Raw genomic sequence first — 20,097 nt, 5'->3', positions numbered from 1 at the left:
AATGCTCAAAGCCCCAGCCCAGCACAGGCAAGAGGGAGAATCTCCGATGCACCGCCCAGCCCAGCACAGAAGAGGGAGGATCTTCGGGCACCGATACAAGCATGTCCTGTGCGTTGGTGCTGGTGCCCAATCGGGGTAAGGGATGTCGTTTCGGTGCTCGGGGGGGATGGGGACGACGCGAGCAGGGGGGGAATGTCAGATCGCGGGGGTGGCTCTCGTAAATCGAGTCAAACTCGGTTTCTGAGGTGCTGATTTTGCAAATGTTTTGCTCGTCTTGCAAAACACTCGCAAACCTCGGTTGTAAACCGAGGTTTGACTGTACTCTAAAAATTTGGACTGAACTGCTGCTATAAGAACACAAGCAGTACACTACCCCCTCCCCATTCACGGTTTCGACACTCACGGTTTTACATATTCGAGATTTTTTTTTTTTTTTTGGGTGGGGAACACCATAGTTTCGGACGTTCCCGCCTCCCTCCAGCCTTCCTCCTGGCATCCCGGCCTTACCTGGTGCTCTAGCGGGCTTCCAGTTCAGGAGCGATCTTCCTATGCTTCTGCCCCGTGTAGATCGCCAAGTCTCAAGAGACTACGGGAATTCCCGGCAGTCATTTCCTATTGGCGATCTGCACAGGACAGGAGCATAGGAAGAAAGCTTGCTAGACCACCAGGTAAGGCCGGGATGCCGGGGGGAAGGGGGGAGGTGGGGGGGGGTCAGAGCCGGATGAGAAGTTATTCGTGGTTTTTCTCCATTCGCTGTCCGGCTCTGCCCCTATTCCCTGCGAATACTGAGGGAGAAGTGTGGCATGACTATAGTCTAGGCCTGCAGAACTGCTAATGATGCACTAAAGTTGCTTTCCTTACCTTGGAAAGTTCCACCTGGAGGTTATACACCTCCAGACTGACCTCAGCAGTGTTCAATAGGTCAGTTACTGCTCTATATAAGATAACATTCAAGGCTTTCATGCGTTTGCTGTCCTCCCGGCTCCTTTTTGGTGCCAAAGCTTTCAGTGTGCCAGTCAAGCTGGGCGGCTTGTATGTCTACACAAAAACAAAATATAAATCCTGAGAAGCGCACACGCCCAGAAATACAAGAGAATTTATACAACATCCACCTCGTTTGTTTCTTTTGCTTTGAAAACTAGAAGAATTGAAGACTGAATAAGGTACAGTAGAATCTACCTACACCAAAGGCTGCAGCCTCCTGATGCTAAACTAGAAACAAAATGAAATCCTTCAACAGCAATGTCTGAGGAACAAAAAGCAAGACAAAAGCTTTCAGGTTTGCCTGCTGGCACAATTTGAAAAGAGCACATTTTAACCCAATGCTTTAATTTCCTGCAACTTCAAGAAGGGACAAAATTCCACGAAGGGGAGGAGCAAAAAGAGCTGTGGGACTTTTGTGCATAATGACTAAATATTGGGAACTGGGCAGTGGTTCCAACTCTGCTTTTTTTGTGATATTCAGTAGTTCCAACCCTGCATATCTAAAGCTGCCATAAGTTCAGCTTCACTTCCACAACTGGAGGTGAGCAGGAATGGTCCTCGAGGGCCACAACTCAGTTGGGTTTTCAAGATGTTCACAATGAATATGCATGAGGTTGATTTGCATGTTCTGCTTCCATTGTATGCATATAGACCTCATGCATAGCCATTGTGGACATCTTGAAAACCCAACTGGGTTGTAGCCCTTAAGGTCTGTGGTTACTCAATCATGTGATCAAGAATTATGGTTCCTTGTAGCTCCTGACCCAGTGAAAATGTCTATGCCAAGTAGACCAAAACAGCTTTACGAATGGGAACTGAATTCACACATTAGACAATTTCTGAGGGGAGCGCAACTTCAGCAGACACCTAGGGCTCCTTTTACAAAGCCCCGCTAGGGCCTTAACGCATGGAATAGCACGCGCTAAATTGCCGCACGCGCTAGCCGCTACCGCCTCCTTTGGAGCAGGCGGTAGATTTCCGGCTAGCGCGCACTAATCCGGTGCGTGCGTTAAAACTGCTAGCGTGGCTTTGTAAAAGGAGCCCCTGGTGTTTTTCTGATTTTAAAATAAAGGCCCCCTCTCACATCTCAACATATATCCTCTCTTACCATGGATAATTTAAGGGATCACAGTTTTAATCTGCAGTACTTACCAGCTGAGATCCTAATGTAGGACTGTCATACCAAAACTTCTTTCTGTTCGGGTTAAAGAGGAAAAAAGCGCAATGAGCAGCAACAGAACTGGAGGCCTGCATTATCCAATTGCACTGGCTACCAAGTACAATGTAGGTGTATTTTTAAAATACTATGGCCTCCTTTTACAAAGGTGCGCTAGCATTTTTAACGCGCGCTAGCCGAAAAATTACCACCTGCTTAAAAGGAGGCGGTAGCGGCTAGTACGCGTGGCAATTTTAGCGCGTGCTAAAACCGCAAGTGCACCTTTGTAAAAGGAGCCCTATGCCTTATTTTTTAAACTTTACAAACAGGTCAGCCATTGTATTTAGCTTTATCATTATTCCTTATACTCCATCACGGGCATTGTTGTTCTCTTGATTCTAACAGATTAGTTCTACCGCCACCTAAATCAGCTCATTACGAATCTACTCATACTGCTGCCTATTTTTTTTATTTCATCATTGCACTGGAACAATCTTCCTCAGTATATTCATGGAGAACTTTCTTACCCAAAATTTAAATCCTTATTAAAGACATTTTATTTTCAGAAAGCTTTTAATATTTCTAAAGTGGACAATTGGGCAATTCAGTTTGGGTCATCGTTTGGGAGCTGCAATTATGACATCATTAATTTTAGTCCAAATTCCAAAAATTGGTACTGCAATGTATATAAACTCCAAAACTGAACCTACAACGGAGTGAGAAAATGCACAACCAGCTTACTCCTTAAGTGAGGAAAAAATATATATGAAAATTCAAAAAGTCAAAGGGCACTAATCAGTACGGGCCTTTGACTTTTTGGAATTTCATATATATTTTTTCCTCACTTAAGGAGTAAGCTGGTTCAGTTTTGGGGATTATATACATTGCAGTACCAATTTTTGGAATTTGGACTTATTGTCAGTATTGGTATATTTTTTGGTTTTCGTTGATCATTAATTTTAGAACTTTGAGGTCTGAGGGTGCAATGTGACTGTCGGTGATGGACTGCTCAAAAGTGCACTATGAGAATACAAGAGCTTCTGCTTTTTCCATTATAGGAGTTAACTCTGTGGAACAAGTTAACTGGACCACAAAGAGCTCTCACTGATATTCAGAAGTTCAAGAAAATGCTTAAGACTATACTTTTTGTAGAAACATTGTAATGAATGATGATTCTTGTTTACTCTGGTTCTGGATTGCTATATAAGAGTGCTGTGGATAAATTTTCTTACTGAATGATTTGAAATGTTTATTGATTGTATAAATTTTAGGTTTTTTTTGTATGTTTTTAGTTATTTTTTGTATGTTTTTAGTTATTTTATGAATGTAAGCCACCTAGTAATAGGCAGTTGAGAAATTTGTAAAATTTTAGGAACAGAATTTTGATTTTATAATTTTATGGAATTTGATTATTTGTATTGCTACTTATAATTGCTTGTTTTATTATGTTCGTAAGCTGCTGTGACTTTTGACATTCAGCGGGGTATCAAATATACAATAAACATAAATGTGTTATAATCTGTCTCTGGTTTTTATGGATTTTTTTATACTGTATCTGCAATAGCACAGGGCATAGTTAATTGGGTGGACATGACACATCTGCCCCCCCCAGGCAATAAGGGGGGTCACTTAAATCCATTCCCTCAACCCCCTTCAGTACTTTTAATTATTTAGGACATCACCAGGAGAGAGCAACTCAATTCCCTTGCTTGCGCCATTTCCAAGACTTCCCTCTGATGCAATTTCCAGGCCCTGCAAACATAAGTTGTATCAAAGGGAAGATTTGGGTGGGAACAAGCAGGAAGAAGATGTTGGTGCTTGCTGCCAGCTAAAACCTAATGGATTTAAAGATACCAGAGGGAGGGGAGAAGTCAGAAGAGAGGAGTTAAGTGACTCATCAATCTCCTGGAGGGAGAAATGTTGGAATCTTCAGCTGGTGGGGCTTAGGGATCCCTGCACCACTGCTAGATGGGCCTGAATCCAAAGTGGCTAAGCCACTGCAGAAACACACAGCCCACTAGACAGAACAGCATTTGAAACCACAGGCCCTGGAATGTTCATAGAGATGCTCTTTTACTTGATACACTGTGAGGTCATCACATATTTTTGACATCACAAAGAATGCTGCCATACAAATATTTGTTTGAAATTACACAAGTTTTCTTCATTTTACCTAGACAGCCATGAGAAAGCTAGTAATTGGACCAACAGGTGGTAAGCCCTCATTTATATTCTTTATTAACCTTTGACCTCCACCTGAAGGAGGGTTTCCCCTTAGACACAAAAGTAGGATATACTCCTTTACTCACTGGCAAACACATTTATATTTATATACAGTATATACTCTTTTCAATTTGCAGGATTCTAAAGGCTAACAACTTTCACTCATCAAGGAAGAGAATGCCATCAAGGCTGTGGGGATGAATAGAAATTCATTTGGTAATGAATTGTACTTTTCAAATATTTAGCAGCATAATCAAGTTTTCTGGAAGGGGAGGGGAAGGACCGCGTTGGGGTATAATTCTGGGACAATGGCTGGAAGGCGGGGAGAGGTATGAACCTGACTCAGAAGGAAGGGAGGTGGCATGAACATGGGACACAGAAGGGCTGGAGGAAAGGGGCAATAACTTGGGACATAGGGAGGGAATAGAAAGGGAGAATTGTTGGGCATGAGTGTGTGAGTCAAAGGGAAAGAGATGGTGGCACATGGGGAAAGGAAGAACGGAAAATTGGGCATAGAGAGGAAAGAGGAAGAAATGCATGGGGAAGAGAAGAATGAGAGGGAGAAATGTTGGATATGGTGCTGGAGAGGGAACAGAGGGACAGATTGAAGGGGATGCAAGGGGGAGGAATATTGGACATAGTGATGGAGAGAGAGATGTGGCATGATACTGGAGAGGTGTGATAGGAGAAATGGGCATGGGGCTGGTGAGCAGTGGTGAAAAATACTGCACATGATCCGGGAGATGAGAGAGGGAGAAATGTTGGACTCATGGAAGGACAGAGAGAGAGATGTTGGTTGGGGAAGGGAATGAGGTCTGGAGGAGAGGAAGCATGCAGGAGACAGAAAGAAATATTGGATGCACACAGTCAGAAAGAAGTGCAACCAGAGACTCATGAAATCACCAGCCAACAAAGGTAGGAAAAATGACTATTTTCAACTTAGTGATCAAAATGTGCCCATTTTGAGAATTTATATCTGCTGTCCATATTTTGCACTATGTTTTTCTATAGTTGCTACTGAGATGACATTGCATATTTTAAAATCATCTGCCTTGACTTCTTAAAAAAAAAAAAAAAAGCCCCAAATAAAAATTTTCTCTGCATACCGTGCACTTTGGGTTTTTAAAAATTTTGTGGTTACCATTAGATTATGGGCTCCTTTTATTAAGCTGCACTAGTGTTTTTAGAGCGCGCTAACCCCACGCTACACAAAAAATACTAATTGCAGCTCTATGGAGGCGTTAGCGTGTAGCGCACGCTAAAACCGCTAGCGCAGCTTAGTAAAAGGAGCCCTATATTGTGTGTATATGAAAAATAGATGGGAGAAATTGCATTACAATTAGTACCATGTTTCCCTGAAAATAAGACAGTGTCTTATATTAATTTTGGGTCTAAAAAACGCAATAGGGCTTATTTTCGGGGGATGTCTTATTTTTTTTAATATACAATGATCTCTCCCTCCCTCTCCTCCACCCCAATCATGTATCCTTTCTCTCCCCCACATGTTCAGCATCTTTCCACCCCTCTCACCCATCCTCTTGTGCTTTCCCTCTGTAGCATCTTTTTATCCCTCCCTCCATCCTGAAGCAGAACCCTTGAGCAGCATCTTTCTATCCCTCCGTCCCATTCCCCCCATGCTGACCCGCCCACCGTGAGATCGACATACCTCCCTCCAAACAGCAGCATCGGCAGCACTTTAAACAGGCTGCTTCGTGGTCTTCTCCCGCCGGGACCTACCCTCTGCCGCATTGCCTTGAGATCAACATACCTCCCTCCAAACAGTAGCGTCAGCAGCACTCTAAACGGGCTATTTCGCAGCCTTTTCCTGCCAGGGCCTTTCCTGTCCTGCGTCACTGATGACATCATCAGTGATGCGGCAGGAGAAGACCATGAAAGCAGGATGTTTAACATATTGCCGACGCTGCTGTTTGGAGGGAGGTATGTCAGTCTCACATTGGATCAGTGGGGTTCGGATGGGAGGAAGAGATGGAAAGATGCTGCACAGGGGGATGGGTGGGGAGAGCGCGGGGACATTCGGAAGGGGCTTCAGGGGCGATCTAGCTAGGGCTTATTTTCAGGGAAACATGGCATTACTATGGAGGTAGGGGTCTGGGGGCGGAGCCTGGCCGGGGTACTCGGCTGATATTTGTTAGATTTAGGAGGTACTTGGCTTGAAGAAGTTGAGAAACACTGCCTAGGGTATACAATATAACTCACTTTGAACTATTACACAAATAAATTAAGTACCATCAACAGAAAAATGTAAAATAACATTTTAAACTGCTTTTCAGGATTCTATGATATTTTGGTTGCTTTCCTGTACCTCCTCATTTAATACAAACCAGAAAAAGGCAGTTTCAAAGAGCTCCACTCTCGCGCAATACACTACAGATTCTCTAACCAGGTATACACGAACGTCTGAAAGGGCGAGAGCTAGCAATGCTAACACATTATTTTCAAGATGTGATTGATAGACCGTTTCCCTGAAAATAAGACCTATCCTGAAAATAAGCCTTAGCATGATTTTTAAAGATACTCCTAATATAAGGCCTACCCCAAAAATAAGCCCTAGTTAAGATCAACCCCTGAAGCTCACCCCCAAATGTCCCCAACACTCCCTGACTCCATCCCTGATTCGCCAAAAAAATCTGACTTGTCAATTCAGCTATCCCCACCCCAGTCAGACTTGACATACCTCCGCTCCGAGTCCTCCAAAAACAGCTGTTGTGGCTGCTGTTTTTGGAGGCCTCGGAGTGGAGGTATGTCAGTCTCACTGTGGGAGGGTCAGTGGGGTTCTGCTGCACAGGGGGATGGGAGGAAGGGATAGAAAGATGCTACACAAGGGGATGGGTGACAGGGGAGAAAAAATACTGCATATGGGGGAGGGGGAGAGAAGGAAAGAGGAAGAATTGGAGTGGAGGAGAGGAAGGGAGAGAGAATTGTTGTATCTGAAAAAAATAAGACATCCCCTGAAAATAGCTCTAATGTATTTTTTGGACCCAAAATTAATATGACACTGTCACTATCTTATTTTCAGAGAAACACGGTAGAAGTTTAAAATGGAAATGGATGACATGATAGCCAACAAAAATCAAGATATTCTCTAACAAGATTTATCTTGTTATTGACTCCACCAAATAAGAGAGGGGTTATGGGGCTGACTATATGTGCTCAAGCTTTGAAAATCTATATCCATCATAAATTGGCCTCATCTCTGGCTTTATGGAAGATGATTATCCTAAACTATGGAGAACTGCTGAAGATCGAGGTTGCAAAATAGTGTGACGAGGCAGAGGTCAGAGCAAGAAAGAGGTGCATAGAAAGTACATAGAAAGAGGTATAACCAGCAGAAACAAAGGAGGTAGTAATAACACCTCTAATGTGAAGGGAGCCAGCCACATACATGCACAGTTCCCGTGCATCCTTGTTTCCTTGTCCCACAATTAGTTTCTTGTTTAGGAAAGAAGGAGGGGGCTGGGCTGCTGCAGAAATCAGCACCATGCAAGGATTACCTACAAACTGCAGTGTAATATAAGCAAAAAGAGTAAAAGGATCGGGAGACTAGTCTGAAAAGCATTCACTAAAATAGCGTAAAATTAAGCGGTCTTCATTACGATTTCTCAAGGAGTAACATTTTGCTTGAAACCACCTAGCTTTAGTCACACCACACCTTTTACCCAGACCCTAATCCACTATAAACATATCACCTATACTTTTGTTTCTAGACTAATCTGTTTAGAAAGGCGACGACACTACTTTAAGCAAGTAAACAGAAATTTGGAAATCGGGGCTTTTCTGCTTTCGTTAGAGCGAAATCGCAGCCAGTGTAAGGCCATGGCGCGCTATGCATACTTGTTCTTAGTAAGGAACTTGCGAAGCAGATTCTTAGCAGCAGCCGGCTGGGAGCAGTGCAAACCTCTAGCCGATCCCGTGCCCTCCAGCTGTATCCGCCACTGCAAGGCAGAGCATGTCACGCGCCGCCACATTATGACGTCACTGACTAGCCAGCGGCTCTCTCGGGCTATCGTTGCACATTCGAGTTCCGGAGCCCGCGACCCGGTCTGCCGCGCGGGATCCTGCTCAACTCTTCAGGTCCGTCCTCTGCAGTGACGAGCGTATCTTGAAGCTCAAGCGCGCCTCTGGTGCCCCGGAGGACGCACCAATGTATTTATTTATATTTTTAAAAATGAGTATTAACCGTTTCATCCAAAGTTCTGAGCAGCTAGCCAATTCAATCAGAATAATGTTTTATCCTAGGACAAGCAAGCAGCATATTCTCACATGTGGGTGACTTCATCCACGAAGCCCCGGTACAGTGAAAAAGTGCTCAAAAGCTTTAAGACTGCCCGCATCACGCAAAGCCTGAGTGCCTTCCCCTAGATGCCAGTTCACGAGGTTGTCAGTTTTTCGTTTTCTGTAGAGTGAAGAAGACATATCTCTTGTTTCTCCATTTATAAACTTTTTCAAGTTGGGTTTTTTTCTTGTTCTTTACTTTTCTTTTGAAAAACAAGTAAAGAAGAAAAGAAGTTTTGGATTTTCTTCAAACTTCGTTCACTTGCATCAGTGGCATATTAGCATCCAGTCTATTTGATACATGCCTTTCTGTAGCCAATGTTTTCAACCAAGTCAAAGCAGATGTATCATAGTGGACGGTGCCCTGCCAATTAAGCAGCCAGTCAATTTGATGCATGGCTTCCTGGGTGATACAGCTTGTCATTTGTGAAGCATATTGCCTTTTCAGGCACTCACACTTCGATACCACTTGATGTTACATGGTCATGGTGCTTCCTCTTCATTGATGAACATCAGTGCATCGCCTTTCAGGCTTCCATTCTTCAATGCTTGTGATATCTTCGATACCACTTGAGGTAATATGGTATTGGTGCCTCTTCTTCATGCATCATTCTGCATCAGTACCGATACATGCTAAGTACTTTCTCCAGGTTCTTCTTACATCTTAGCATCGATGATCATTGAGCTTTTATGCAGTATAGTGTTCCCGCTAAGCTGCGCTGGGGTGCGTTGGCGCTCAAAATATTACCTCGCAGCGCACAAGTTTCTCGTCACAGCGCACACAGTGTAGAGCACAGTTCTTCAACCGCCGGTCCGCAAACAAAATCTTGCCGGTCCGCGAAGGATTCGGTCCCCGCCGCAACGAAAGGCCGGCGTCAGCTGACTTGCAACTTCCTGTTGCAGTCGCTGTGCCGGGACTCCTGCCTTCGCCGGGACTCCTGCCTTCCACCGCGTTTGCCTCCTGCCTTGTCTCCGCACCTCCAGACCAGCAGCGGCAGCTGTGTATGCTTTTAACTTCGGCACAGAGCTGCCCCTAATCAATAGTTTAGCGCGGTTTCATAAGGCAGCCTCGGGGCCTTTGCTAGGCCGGCCCACATCGCATCATCGAAGCGGGCCGGCTATCAAAGGCCCCGAGGCTGCCTCATGAAACCGCGCTAAACTATTGATTAGGGGCAGCTCTGTGCCGAAGTTAAAAGCATACAGAGCTGCCGCTGCTGGTCTGAACTCTTGGGCCGCTGAAGGAGGGCAAAAAGCAGCTGTCCTGGAGGTTTCCCTTCCTCTCGCCTTTACAGGTTCCTTTTTTCCACCTTTTTTTTTTTTCCTTCAAACGGCAACGGGCCCCAGCATCGACATCAATCAAGTAAGTTCCACTGTCAATCAAGCGGTTCTGCTCGGCCAAAGCTTCCCCTGTGACATGAGCCACCCTCAGGGGAAAGAAAGTGACCCACAAAGGTGAGGGGAAGGGGGGCAGATGATGGAAGTTGGGGGGGGGGGGAGAGAGAGAGAGAAGGGGCAGATGATGGAATGGAGGAGATGAGAGAGAGAGAGAAGGGGACAGATGATGGAAGTGAGAAGAAGGGAGAGAGAGCAGAAGGCAGATGGATGTCAGTTGAGAAGGGAGAGCAGATGCTGAATGGAAGTGGGGAAAGAACACATACTGGATGGAAGGAGGAGATAAATAAAGGGGGAAGAAAATAGTAAGATAATGGAGGGGTGAGGGAAAGGGGTGACAAGCTGTGTGTAGACACAGTGAAAAGAGGGAAACGGGAATAAATAGTAAGAAAGAATTTAATTTAGATGGAGGCAGAAAATAGAGAAGGAAGACCAGAGAAGAAAAGGGAAGAGAGAGCAGAGAATGATCAGATCTGAGTGGAGGAAATGAGAAGAGAGATATGCTAAAAACCACAGGGGGGAGGGAAGGATAGAGATGCCAGACCATGAGGGGAACAGAAGGAAGATGATGGATGCTAGACCAAATTGGGGGGTGGGGGGGGGGGCAGGAGGAGAGATGGCAGGGAAAGACAGACAGTGAATGGAAGGGGCAGATGCTGGACTGAAGAGACAGAGAAGGTTATCATGCTGCTGTACCGGGCCATGGTACGCCCTCACCTGGAGTACTGCGTCCAGCACTGGTACTTTAAGAAGGACACGGTACTACTCGAAAGGATCCAGAGAAGAGCAACTAAAATGGTTAAGGGGCTGGAGGAGTTGCCGTACAGCGAAAGATTAGAAAAACTGGGCCTCTTCTCCCTTGAGCAGAGGAGATTGAGAGGGGACATGATAGAAACATTCAAGGTACTGAAGGGAATAGACTTAGTAGCTAAGGCAGGGAGAACGAGAGGGCACTCTCTAAAGTTGAAAGGGGATAGATTCCATACAAACGTAAGGAAGTTCTGTGGTAGAAAGCAACATATTTATTTGGCTCATAACTTGCTGGCGCCCGATATTTTTAGCTCACAGTGAAAAAAGTTTGCTCACAACACCCGCCCGCTTAGTTACAGTAAGTTACAGTAGCAGTTTTTTCTTCAGTACTGCGGCATCTGCATCGATGATATCTGTCTAGGATACATCGTTGAGGAATAACTCCACAATAGAGAATGACACGGTGACGGTTTACCCGCGGCCACCGCATTTAAGCCGCGGGTCACCGCCGAAAACGGGGAAGAAAACTAGCAGTCGCTGCGGTGACGGGGACAAGGCCATTCACCGACCGCGGAAACGGTGAACAGGTTTGTCCCCGCGGGCCAATGTACCCCCTTCTAGGAACCGCTATTTACCGCCCGACGCCCGATTCACCCCCCCAGCAGGACCGCTCGCACCCCCACCCCGAACGACCGCTCGCACGCGCTCCCACCCGCACCCGCGATCGGAGCAAGAGGGAGCCCAAGCCCTCTTGCCCGGCCGACTCCCCGACGTCCGATACATCCCCCCCCCCCCCCGGCAGGACCACTCGCACCCCCACCCCGAAGGACCGCCGACTTCCCGACAATATCGGGCCAGAAGGGAGCCCAAACCCTCCTGGCCACGGCGACCCCCTAACCCCACCCCGCACTACATTACGGGCAGGAGGGATCCCAGGCCCTCCTGCCCTCGACGCAAACCCCCCTCCCCCCCCAACGACCGCCCCCCCCAAGAACCTCCGACCGCCCCCCCAGCCGACCCGCGATCCCCCTGGCGACCCCCACGACCCCCCCCACCCCCCTTCCCCGTACCTTTGGTAGTTGGCCGGACAGACGGGAGCCAAACCCGCCTGTCCGGCAGGCAGCCAACGAAGGAATGAGACCGGATTGGCCCATCCATCCTAAAGCTCCGCCTACTGGTGGGGCCTAAGGCGCGTGGGCCAATCAGAATAGGCCCTGGAGCCTTAGGTCCCACCTGGGGGCGCGGCCTGAGGCACATGGGCCCAACCCGACCATGTGCCTCAGGCCGCGCCCCCAGGTGGGACCTAAGGCTCCAGGGCCTATTCTGATTGGCCCACGCGCCTTAGGCCCCACCAGTAGGCGGAGCTTTAGGATGGATGGGCCAATCCGGCCTCATTCCTTCGTTGACTGCCTGCCGGACAGGCGGTTTTGGCTCCCGTCTGTCCGGCCAACTACCAAAGGTACGGGGAAGGGGGGTGGGGGGGTCGTGGGGGTCGCCAGGGGGGTCGCGGGTCGGCTGGGGGGGGCGGTCGTTGGGGGGAGGGGGGTTTGCGTCGAGGGCAGGAGGGCCTGGGATCCCTCCTGCCCGTAATGTAGTGCGGGGTGGGGTTAGGGGGTCGCCGTGGCCAGGAGGATTTGGGCTCCCTCCTGGCCCGATATTGTTGGGGAGTCGGCGGTCCTTCGGGGGGAGGGATGTATCGGACGTCGGGGGGGGGGGCATCAGGCTTTCAGGATGGGGACAGACCTTCAAGGGGGGACAGTGCAGGGAAGTCAGGGAATTTATATTAATTAATTTTTTCTCTGCGTGTTTTGTTTTTGTATAGTTATTAACAAATATTTAACTAAGTTTTAAAGTTTTAAAGAATGTTTCCTTTATACGTAAATAAAGAAAAGTGAATGGGATTGCAGTGGCGGTGACGGGGCGGTGAAGAGGATGGTGAGACGGGGACGGGGCGGTGACGGGGATGGTGAGACGGGGACGGGGCGGTGACGGGGATGGTGAGACGGGGACCAATTTTTTCACCGTGTCATTCTCTACTCCACATCAACACCGGTGTTTTCCTGTGCAGGTTATGTCTTACTGGGCGTGCATCCTCTGAGGTCTCCCACTCCTCGACACTCTGTGGCACCATTAATATCCATTCAGTCTCTGGTATCAGTGCAGGATATTCATCCAAGGTCAATGACTTTATGCGCACTGCTTCACATTGTTTACATTGACTAAGACCTACTTACTCTTGACAGAGCATCAAATCAGCTGCAATTTGGGGGACTATTCCTTCTCATCGGAGCAGTACAGAAGACATCGGCAAGTTTCATTGTTCTCCCCTTTACATTCATCGGTTCCACTTCAGCCTCTGTTCATGCACATTGCTCTGCTTTGCATAGACATTCTTCAAGTTGATGATGACGCTCATCCTCGGAGCATCCTTCTGCTTTCATAAGGTATTGTCATCATCAACGATCCTCTTCATTGGAGCATCGATCACCAGCGAAACACTAATGTTCTTCTTCACATCGAGATTCTGCATCAAGGTATCAAAGGTCTTCATCAGGGCACTAGAAGCAGTGGCGTACCTAGGGTATGTGGCACCCGGGGCCCATCATTTTTTGACACCCCCCCCCATGTAAAAAAATATTTTTTGTAATGACCATGAAACGGAATAAATGGTCAGAATAGAAACAGGCAGTGAAAATTTTCTTATATTCCAAACATAACATAACATAACATAAATTATGTCTGAATTGTCATGACATCAGAAGTACATATGGAGTAGTTGCAGGTGATGCTTGGGACAGTTCTGATTGTGTTAGTTCGGTTTTATGTGTTTTTAGAATAGAAGGGTTTTTATTTCTTTTTGAAGGTTTTGCAGTATGTGGTCGATGTCAATTGGTTGTAGGGTTGGGGGTCGAGTGTTGCAGCTCGAATGGCTAGGAGGTTGTCGAACAGTTTTTTCCCTTTTGACGTTTTTGGTTGGAGGGTGTGTGAATGGTGCGTGAGTTCTCCTATGTCTGTTTGAAGTGGATTGAATTATTTAGCTGAAGAAATTAGTTACCCCCTCATCCCACACACATTAATTCTCTTCCATTTTTGTTCCCATTATAAAAAACACTGATAAGTTCCCAGAAAAAAAATACATTAAAATAAGAAGTGAAAACAAAGGCCCCTACAGATGAGAACATAACATAAGAATAGCCTAACTGGGTCAGACCAATGGTCCATCATGCCCAGTAGCCCATTCTCATGGTAGCCAATCCAGGATACTAATACCTGGTCAAAACCCAAAGAGTAGCAACATTCCATGCTACCGATCCAGGGCAAGCAGACACTTCCCCCATGTCTTAATAACAGATTATGGACTTTTCCTCCAGGAATTTGTCCAAATCTTTCTTAAAACCAGCTACACTATCTGCTTTTACCATAACTTCTGGCCACTTCATTTTTAAGTTTAGATCTTTCCTTTCAAACAGAGACCTTGCTAGATGTCAAATACAGCACAAGGTAACTTCACATGGACTTAGCTGTGCAGGAAATGTGAATCTCCTCATACACCCACCATATAGTGTAAAAATGTGCAAAGGTCTGTTTTTTTCTTTCGATCACTACATATCCTAATGCCACACAAGCAGCGCTGTTACAAACATATTCTGTAGGTCAATGCTAAGGATAACAAAGTTTCCTTCCTTGGACCAGAAGGAGATACTGATAAACCACTGGAAGAGATCCCAACACAACACCCAATGACCCACTCAGTGTGTGAACCAGTTGAGTGGAGTGGACTAACTGGGGGGTGGAAATGGGCCCGGAGTTTGCTCAGCAGAATTTCCCAGACCACCTCTTCCTCTCAACACATTGACACGCTGCCACCACCACCACTAGAAACACCTCACTGGGTAGGCCAGCTATGCTATAAACTTTATAAAACACATTATTATATTTTCTTATAAAGCACATATTTTAACTGAACTCTCTGACATCCTCAGCCTTTCCATTCACAAAAATAGAAGGAAGAAAAGTTCCCATTTCCTGCTGTTTCATGTCCCCGGCCTATACAATATTTTTTTTCTGCAGATCCTTCAAAAGTCTGACCAAATCCTCGTTTCACTTGCATTATAAAGTACTGAGGATGCCATCTCTCCCCAATCCCAGGTCCTAAAGTCTAAGACAGTAGCGCAAACTAATGCTGCCAGATTCAGGAAAAAAAATTTCGATTCGATTCAGCCTATTGAATTGGTTTTTCAATTCGATTTTCCTGCCCAGTTGGGTGATTTTTTTCAAAACTCCTGGTGGCTTTTATAGCTTTTTCACCCCCTTTGGCTTCTCCTAACCACACTGGCGCTGTGGTGTAAATAAAATAAAGAAACAAAAAGGACTTTTCCTCTCTCTGTAAAATCCTAGCTCACGTTTGCAGTCCAACACCAGCTCTATCAGGATATACATTTCAAATCTGACATATTATAATCACAAAACAGAAAATAAAATTAATTTTTCTACCTTTTGTTGTCTGGTTATATTTCAAATCTTGTTGGTCCAAGGCTCTGGTTTTCTTCTGATAACTTGCTTGCCAGGGTCTCCTTCTTTCTTCTTTCTGCGTGCTAACCATCCATCTGCCAACTCTGTCCTCCCTTTCCATTTCCCTTCCCTCCCCAGGAAGTCTGGTATCTTTCCTTTTTTTCATCTCCCTCCACAGATCCACCTTTTCTTAACTACCCTTTCATCCGGCATCTCTCCCTCCTTCCCCACCACCCCAGAGTCCGCCATCTCTCCCTTTCTTTTCCCAATTACCCTCCTATCCAGTATCTCTATCCCTCCTCCACACCATCCCTTGTATCCAATTTCTCTCCCTTTCAGTTCCTTCCCTCCCTAAATCCCATGGTCCATCATTTCTCTCCCTCTCCTCTATTTTCAGACCCATTATTTCTTCATCCCCCCCCCAAAGTTTGGCATATGCACGTCTCTTTGAACACCCCCTTCCCTCTGTGTACTTCTAAACCAGGGTCCCCCCAAAGGCCTGTCCCCCCTTAAAGGTCTGCCTGTCCCCCCTTGAAGGCCTGTACCCCCCTTGAAGGCATGTCCCACCCCCTTGTAGGCCTGTCCCCCCACCTTGAAGACCTGACCCTCCCCCTTGTAGGCCTGTCCCCCCACCTTGAAGACCTGCCTGCCTTTCCCCCCCTTGAAGGCCTGTCCCCCCCTTGAAGGTCTGCACCCCCCCCAAAGGCCTGCACCCCCCTGAAGGTCTGTCCCCCCCTTGAAGGCCTGTCCCACCCCCTTGTAGGCCTGTCCCCCCCCTTGTAGGCCTGTCCCCCCCTTGAAGGCCTGTCCCCCCCTTGAAGGCCTGTCCCCCCCCCCTTGAAGGCCTGCACCCCCCCCCGAAGTCCTGCACCCCCCCTGAAGGCCTGCACCCCCCCTGAAGGCCTGTCCCACCCCTTGTAGGCCTGCCCACCCCCTTGAAGGCCTGTCCCTCCCCCTTGTAGGCCTGTCCCCCCACCTTGAAGACCTGCCTGCCTGTCCCCCCCTTGAAGGCCTGTCCCCCCCCTTGAAGGTCTGCACCCCCCCGAAGGCCTGCACCCCCCTGAAGGCCTGTCCCCCCCTTGAAGGCCTGTCCCACCCCCTTGTAGGCCTGTCCCCCCCCTTGTAGGCCTGTTCCCCCCTTGAAGGCCTGCCTGCCTGTCCCCCCCTTGAAGGCCTGTCCCTCCCCCTTGAAGGTCTGCACACCTCCCCCCCCCGAAGGCCTGTCCCCCCCCTTGAAGGCCTGCCTGCCTGTCACCCCCCTCCCCCTTGATTGCCTGCCTGCCTGCCCCCCCGCCCCCCCCCCCCCCCGAAGGACCACTCGCCCCCCTGGCCTCCCCGCACCACCTATGAAGCAGCACTACCTATGCTCCCGGCCTTGCCGTTCAGTCCCCACCACCACCACCACCTCCGAAGGACCGCTCGCCCCACTGACCTTCCTGCACCACCTATGAAGCAGCCGCAGTAGGATCGCGACATCAGCTATCCCTGCGCTGCTTCCTGCACCGCGTTCCCGCCCCTCCTCTGACGTCAGAGGAGGGGCAGGACCGCGGCGCAGGAAGCAGCGCCCAAGCAGCTTAGGGATAGCTGACCTCGCGATCCTGCTGCTTGCTGCTTCACAGGTGGTGCAGGAAGGTCAGTGGGGCGAGCGGTCCTTCGGGGTGTGGGGGGGACTGAACGGCAAGGCCGGGAGCACCCCTTCAGGGCTGGCACCCGGGGCGGACCGCCCCTCCCGCCCCCCCCCTTGGTACGCCACTGACTAGAAGCTTTTTATAAAAAAATACAGCTTAAATTTGAATTCGCCCTTAGCCATGGCTCAGCATTCGAGCTCTAATTTCTTAATTTCCAACAGTCTTTGAACTTTATTTTCCTATTGACTCCGCTGTGCAGACTCGCATAAGAAGAGAAATTGATGTTTTTTCACAGATGCCGTTGCTGCTTATCTTGGAGCATCAGTCTGGGTCCAAAGGGCATCAATGTCTTGCTCCAGTTGTTGGTGATCTTCCTCCTAGGACTTCAATGATCTTCAAAGCATTGACGCTCTTCTTTGCATCGAGTTTCTGCATTGATATTGATGATTTTTCATTGGGAGACTATGAGATTTCATCTGCATCTCAGAAATCAGCTCAGTTTTTTTGACCTCTCCTAGAAGCTATTTTATTTGGTACCAGGCCTACCTAAGCATAGCATTTTGGGACTACAAGAGGTACTGAATTGAGTTTCCTATTGAGGCATCGATCCACATTGCAACCGTCTTTCCATACTACTTCAGGAATCCAATAGAGCCTGTAAGGTGTTTTTTTCCTGTTGTCTGGACATGAACATGAAAAACATGCAAGATCTAGTGGGGAAATCTAACATGGGTATAGAGCCTGTTAAATTCCTTACCATGTTAAAAAAAAAATTCTGGTCATTCTCTTTCTCCATAATAATCAATGAAGCTGTATGGTTTTCTGCTTTAGCCCCTAAGCAGGATCAACCAGGTTTTTTACTGAACATACATAGTAACCTAGTAGATGACGGCAGATAAAGACCCGAATGGTCCATCCAGTCTGCCCAACCTGATTCAATTTAAATTTTTTTCAAAATTTTTCTTCTTAGGTATTTCTGGGCAAGAATCTGGTACTGTGCTTGGGTTCCTACTGCCGAAATCTCCGTTAAAACCTACTCCAGCCCATCTACACCCTCCCAGCCATTGAAGCCCTCCCCAGCCTATCCTCCACCAAATGGCCATATACAGACACAGACCGTGCAAGTCTGCCCAGTACTGGCCTTAGTTCAATTTTTAATAATATTTTCTGATTCTAGATCCTCTGTGTTCATCCCACGCTTCTTTGAACTCAGTTACAGTTTTACTCTCCACCACCTCTCTCGGGAGCGCATTCCAGGCATCCACCACCCTCTCCGTAAAGTAGAATTTCCTAACATTGCCTTTGAATCTACAATTCGCCTTCCATTGTACCATCAATGTTCATTCAAGTACTTTCCAGGAGGTTCATACAATTACTTTGAAGTATCTTTCCCTACGCGTGTTTCTCCTAAGGTTTAATGGACATTATCCACAACACCCTTTATGCCATCTCCTTTTTTATTCTAAAGGAACTGAGAAGTTTGGGAGTGGCTGTAGGGAAGGAGGAGGCTACTACATCCTTTTTCAGATTTTTTTTCATTTTATTCCAATTTATCTCAAACAGAGTCTCTGGACTGAAGGTTTAATGTACACGATCTAAAGTTGGAGGGTTGTACACTCGAACATCAGTGTGCAATACCCAAAGTCTAATAGATTAAGATTATAATTCTAGACCCGTTCCTGCTCAGCATTCTACACAGGTTACATTCATATTTTTCAATTTCATTTTTAATCTCTAGACAGAGAAAATGGATATGCTTGAATGTAATTAGCATATGCAAGTTTTTATATCATCACATAGTACCATTGGGTATTGTTTCAGTACTGAAATCAAGTCATACCTTTGTCACAGGTCCTTGGGTTATATATCAATCTTCATTCAGTGCATTACTATTCAACCTGTTACACTTCTCTGCAGTATGCTGAGATCTTGTCTAACATGGTTTATGCGTTGTGACCTCTAGATTACTCCTAGGTCATCTACTCTTTACCTCTCATACTGAAAGTAGATTCATTCCTGCTAACATAGTACAGTCATGACTTTGTAAGACTCATTCCTGTTTTTCGTTTTTCTCTATTCCTCAGGAGAAGACCCAGAACCTCTCCATGGTGGCATTGAAAGCCTGTAATCTTGATCCACCTTCTAATTATTTTGATTGACCTGGAGGTTATTTAAAAAAAAAAAAATCGGTTGATGGCCTTGTTTGTTTTCCTGATACAGACATTTCTGAATGGTCTCACAGAGTTATTTTACTTCTTGTGTTGACCTAGAGAAGGGCTGTAGAAGAAAAGCAGAGTGGTTGGTCTGTTTTACTTTTTTCTGCCATTATGCTTCTATATGTCTGTAGGAAATATCGTGGTGTGCATGTCATCCTACTTGTAGTTCCTTCAATGGGTTTGTGTGCAGGAAATGTGCTTGCACATTTTCTCTGGTTTCTGTTTCTAAAATCCACACACAAAGCCTTATTTTGAGTCTATGTTGGTTCTTGCTGGACCTCTGTTTTTACGCTTCTGATCCAGCAATTTTAATTCTCATTTTGTTTTTCTCCATTGTGTACTTCTCTGTGCAACATTGAGGTTTTCTCCTGGTTGCCATTTCCTCTCATGTTTTCTGATGTTGGTGACAACTTTTCTTGAAGTACCTCTTGCTTCCTAAGAAGATTCTATTCAGCACCTTCTCTGCAGGCACATTGCCTCTTGTTGTTTAGTTAGGTCACTCTCAACTCTGCAGTACATTTCTCCCTCCGGATTCGCGGGGGATAGGGGGATAGGACCGCAAATGGCGAAAAACCACGAATATCCGGCTCTGACCCACCCCCGCCTCCCTCCCGCCTTCCCGGCCTTACCTGGTGGTCTAGCGGGCTTTCGGGGCAGGAGCGATCTTCTTACGCTCCTACCCCGTGCAGATCGCCATTAGGAAATGGCTGCTGTGAGTTCCCGTAGTCTCTCGAGACTATGACGGGAACTCCCTACAGCTATTTCCTAATGGTGATCTGCATGGGGCAGGAGCATAGGAAGATCGCTCCTGCCCCGAAAGCCCGCTAGACCACCAGGTAAGGCCGGGATGCCGGGGGGAATCCGACTTAAGGATGGTTTTTTTTTCTTTTTCCCCCTCCCCAAAAAACCGCAAATATGTGAAATCGCGATTACTGAAACCGCG

At 46.9% G+C, this 20,097-nt stretch overlaps 1 protein-coding gene across 1 annotated transcript in view; it reads right to left on the bottom strand.

The window, feature by feature from the left end:
• RBFA (ribosome binding factor A) overlaps positions 1–8,487 on the bottom strand; it is a 28,739-nt gene extending 20,252 nt beyond the window's left edge. The window contains exons 1-3 of the mRNA XM_033934466.1: positions 8,216–8,487; positions 2,137–2,179; positions 862–1,038 (exon numbers count right to left, since the gene is read on the bottom strand). Of these exons, the coding sequence (XP_033790357.1) occupies positions 862–1,038; positions 2,137–2,179; positions 8,216–8,349 (354 nt within the window). The 5' untranslated portion in view covers positions 8,350–8,487. The remainder of the gene's footprint in view (positions 1–861; positions 1,039–2,136; positions 2,180–8,215) is intronic.
• Between the last annotated feature and the right edge of the window lie 11,610 nt (positions 8,488–20,097).

Source organism: Geotrypetes seraphini, chromosome 2 (assembly GCF_902459505.1).
Source record: "Geotrypetes seraphini chromosome 2, aGeoSer1.1, whole genome shotgun sequence".
In the NCBI taxonomy this organism is placed as follows: Eukaryota; Metazoa; Chordata; class Amphibia; order Gymnophiona; family Dermophiidae; genus Geotrypetes; species Geotrypetes seraphini.
This window is presented reverse-complemented; position numbering and strand designations above follow the sequence as displayed.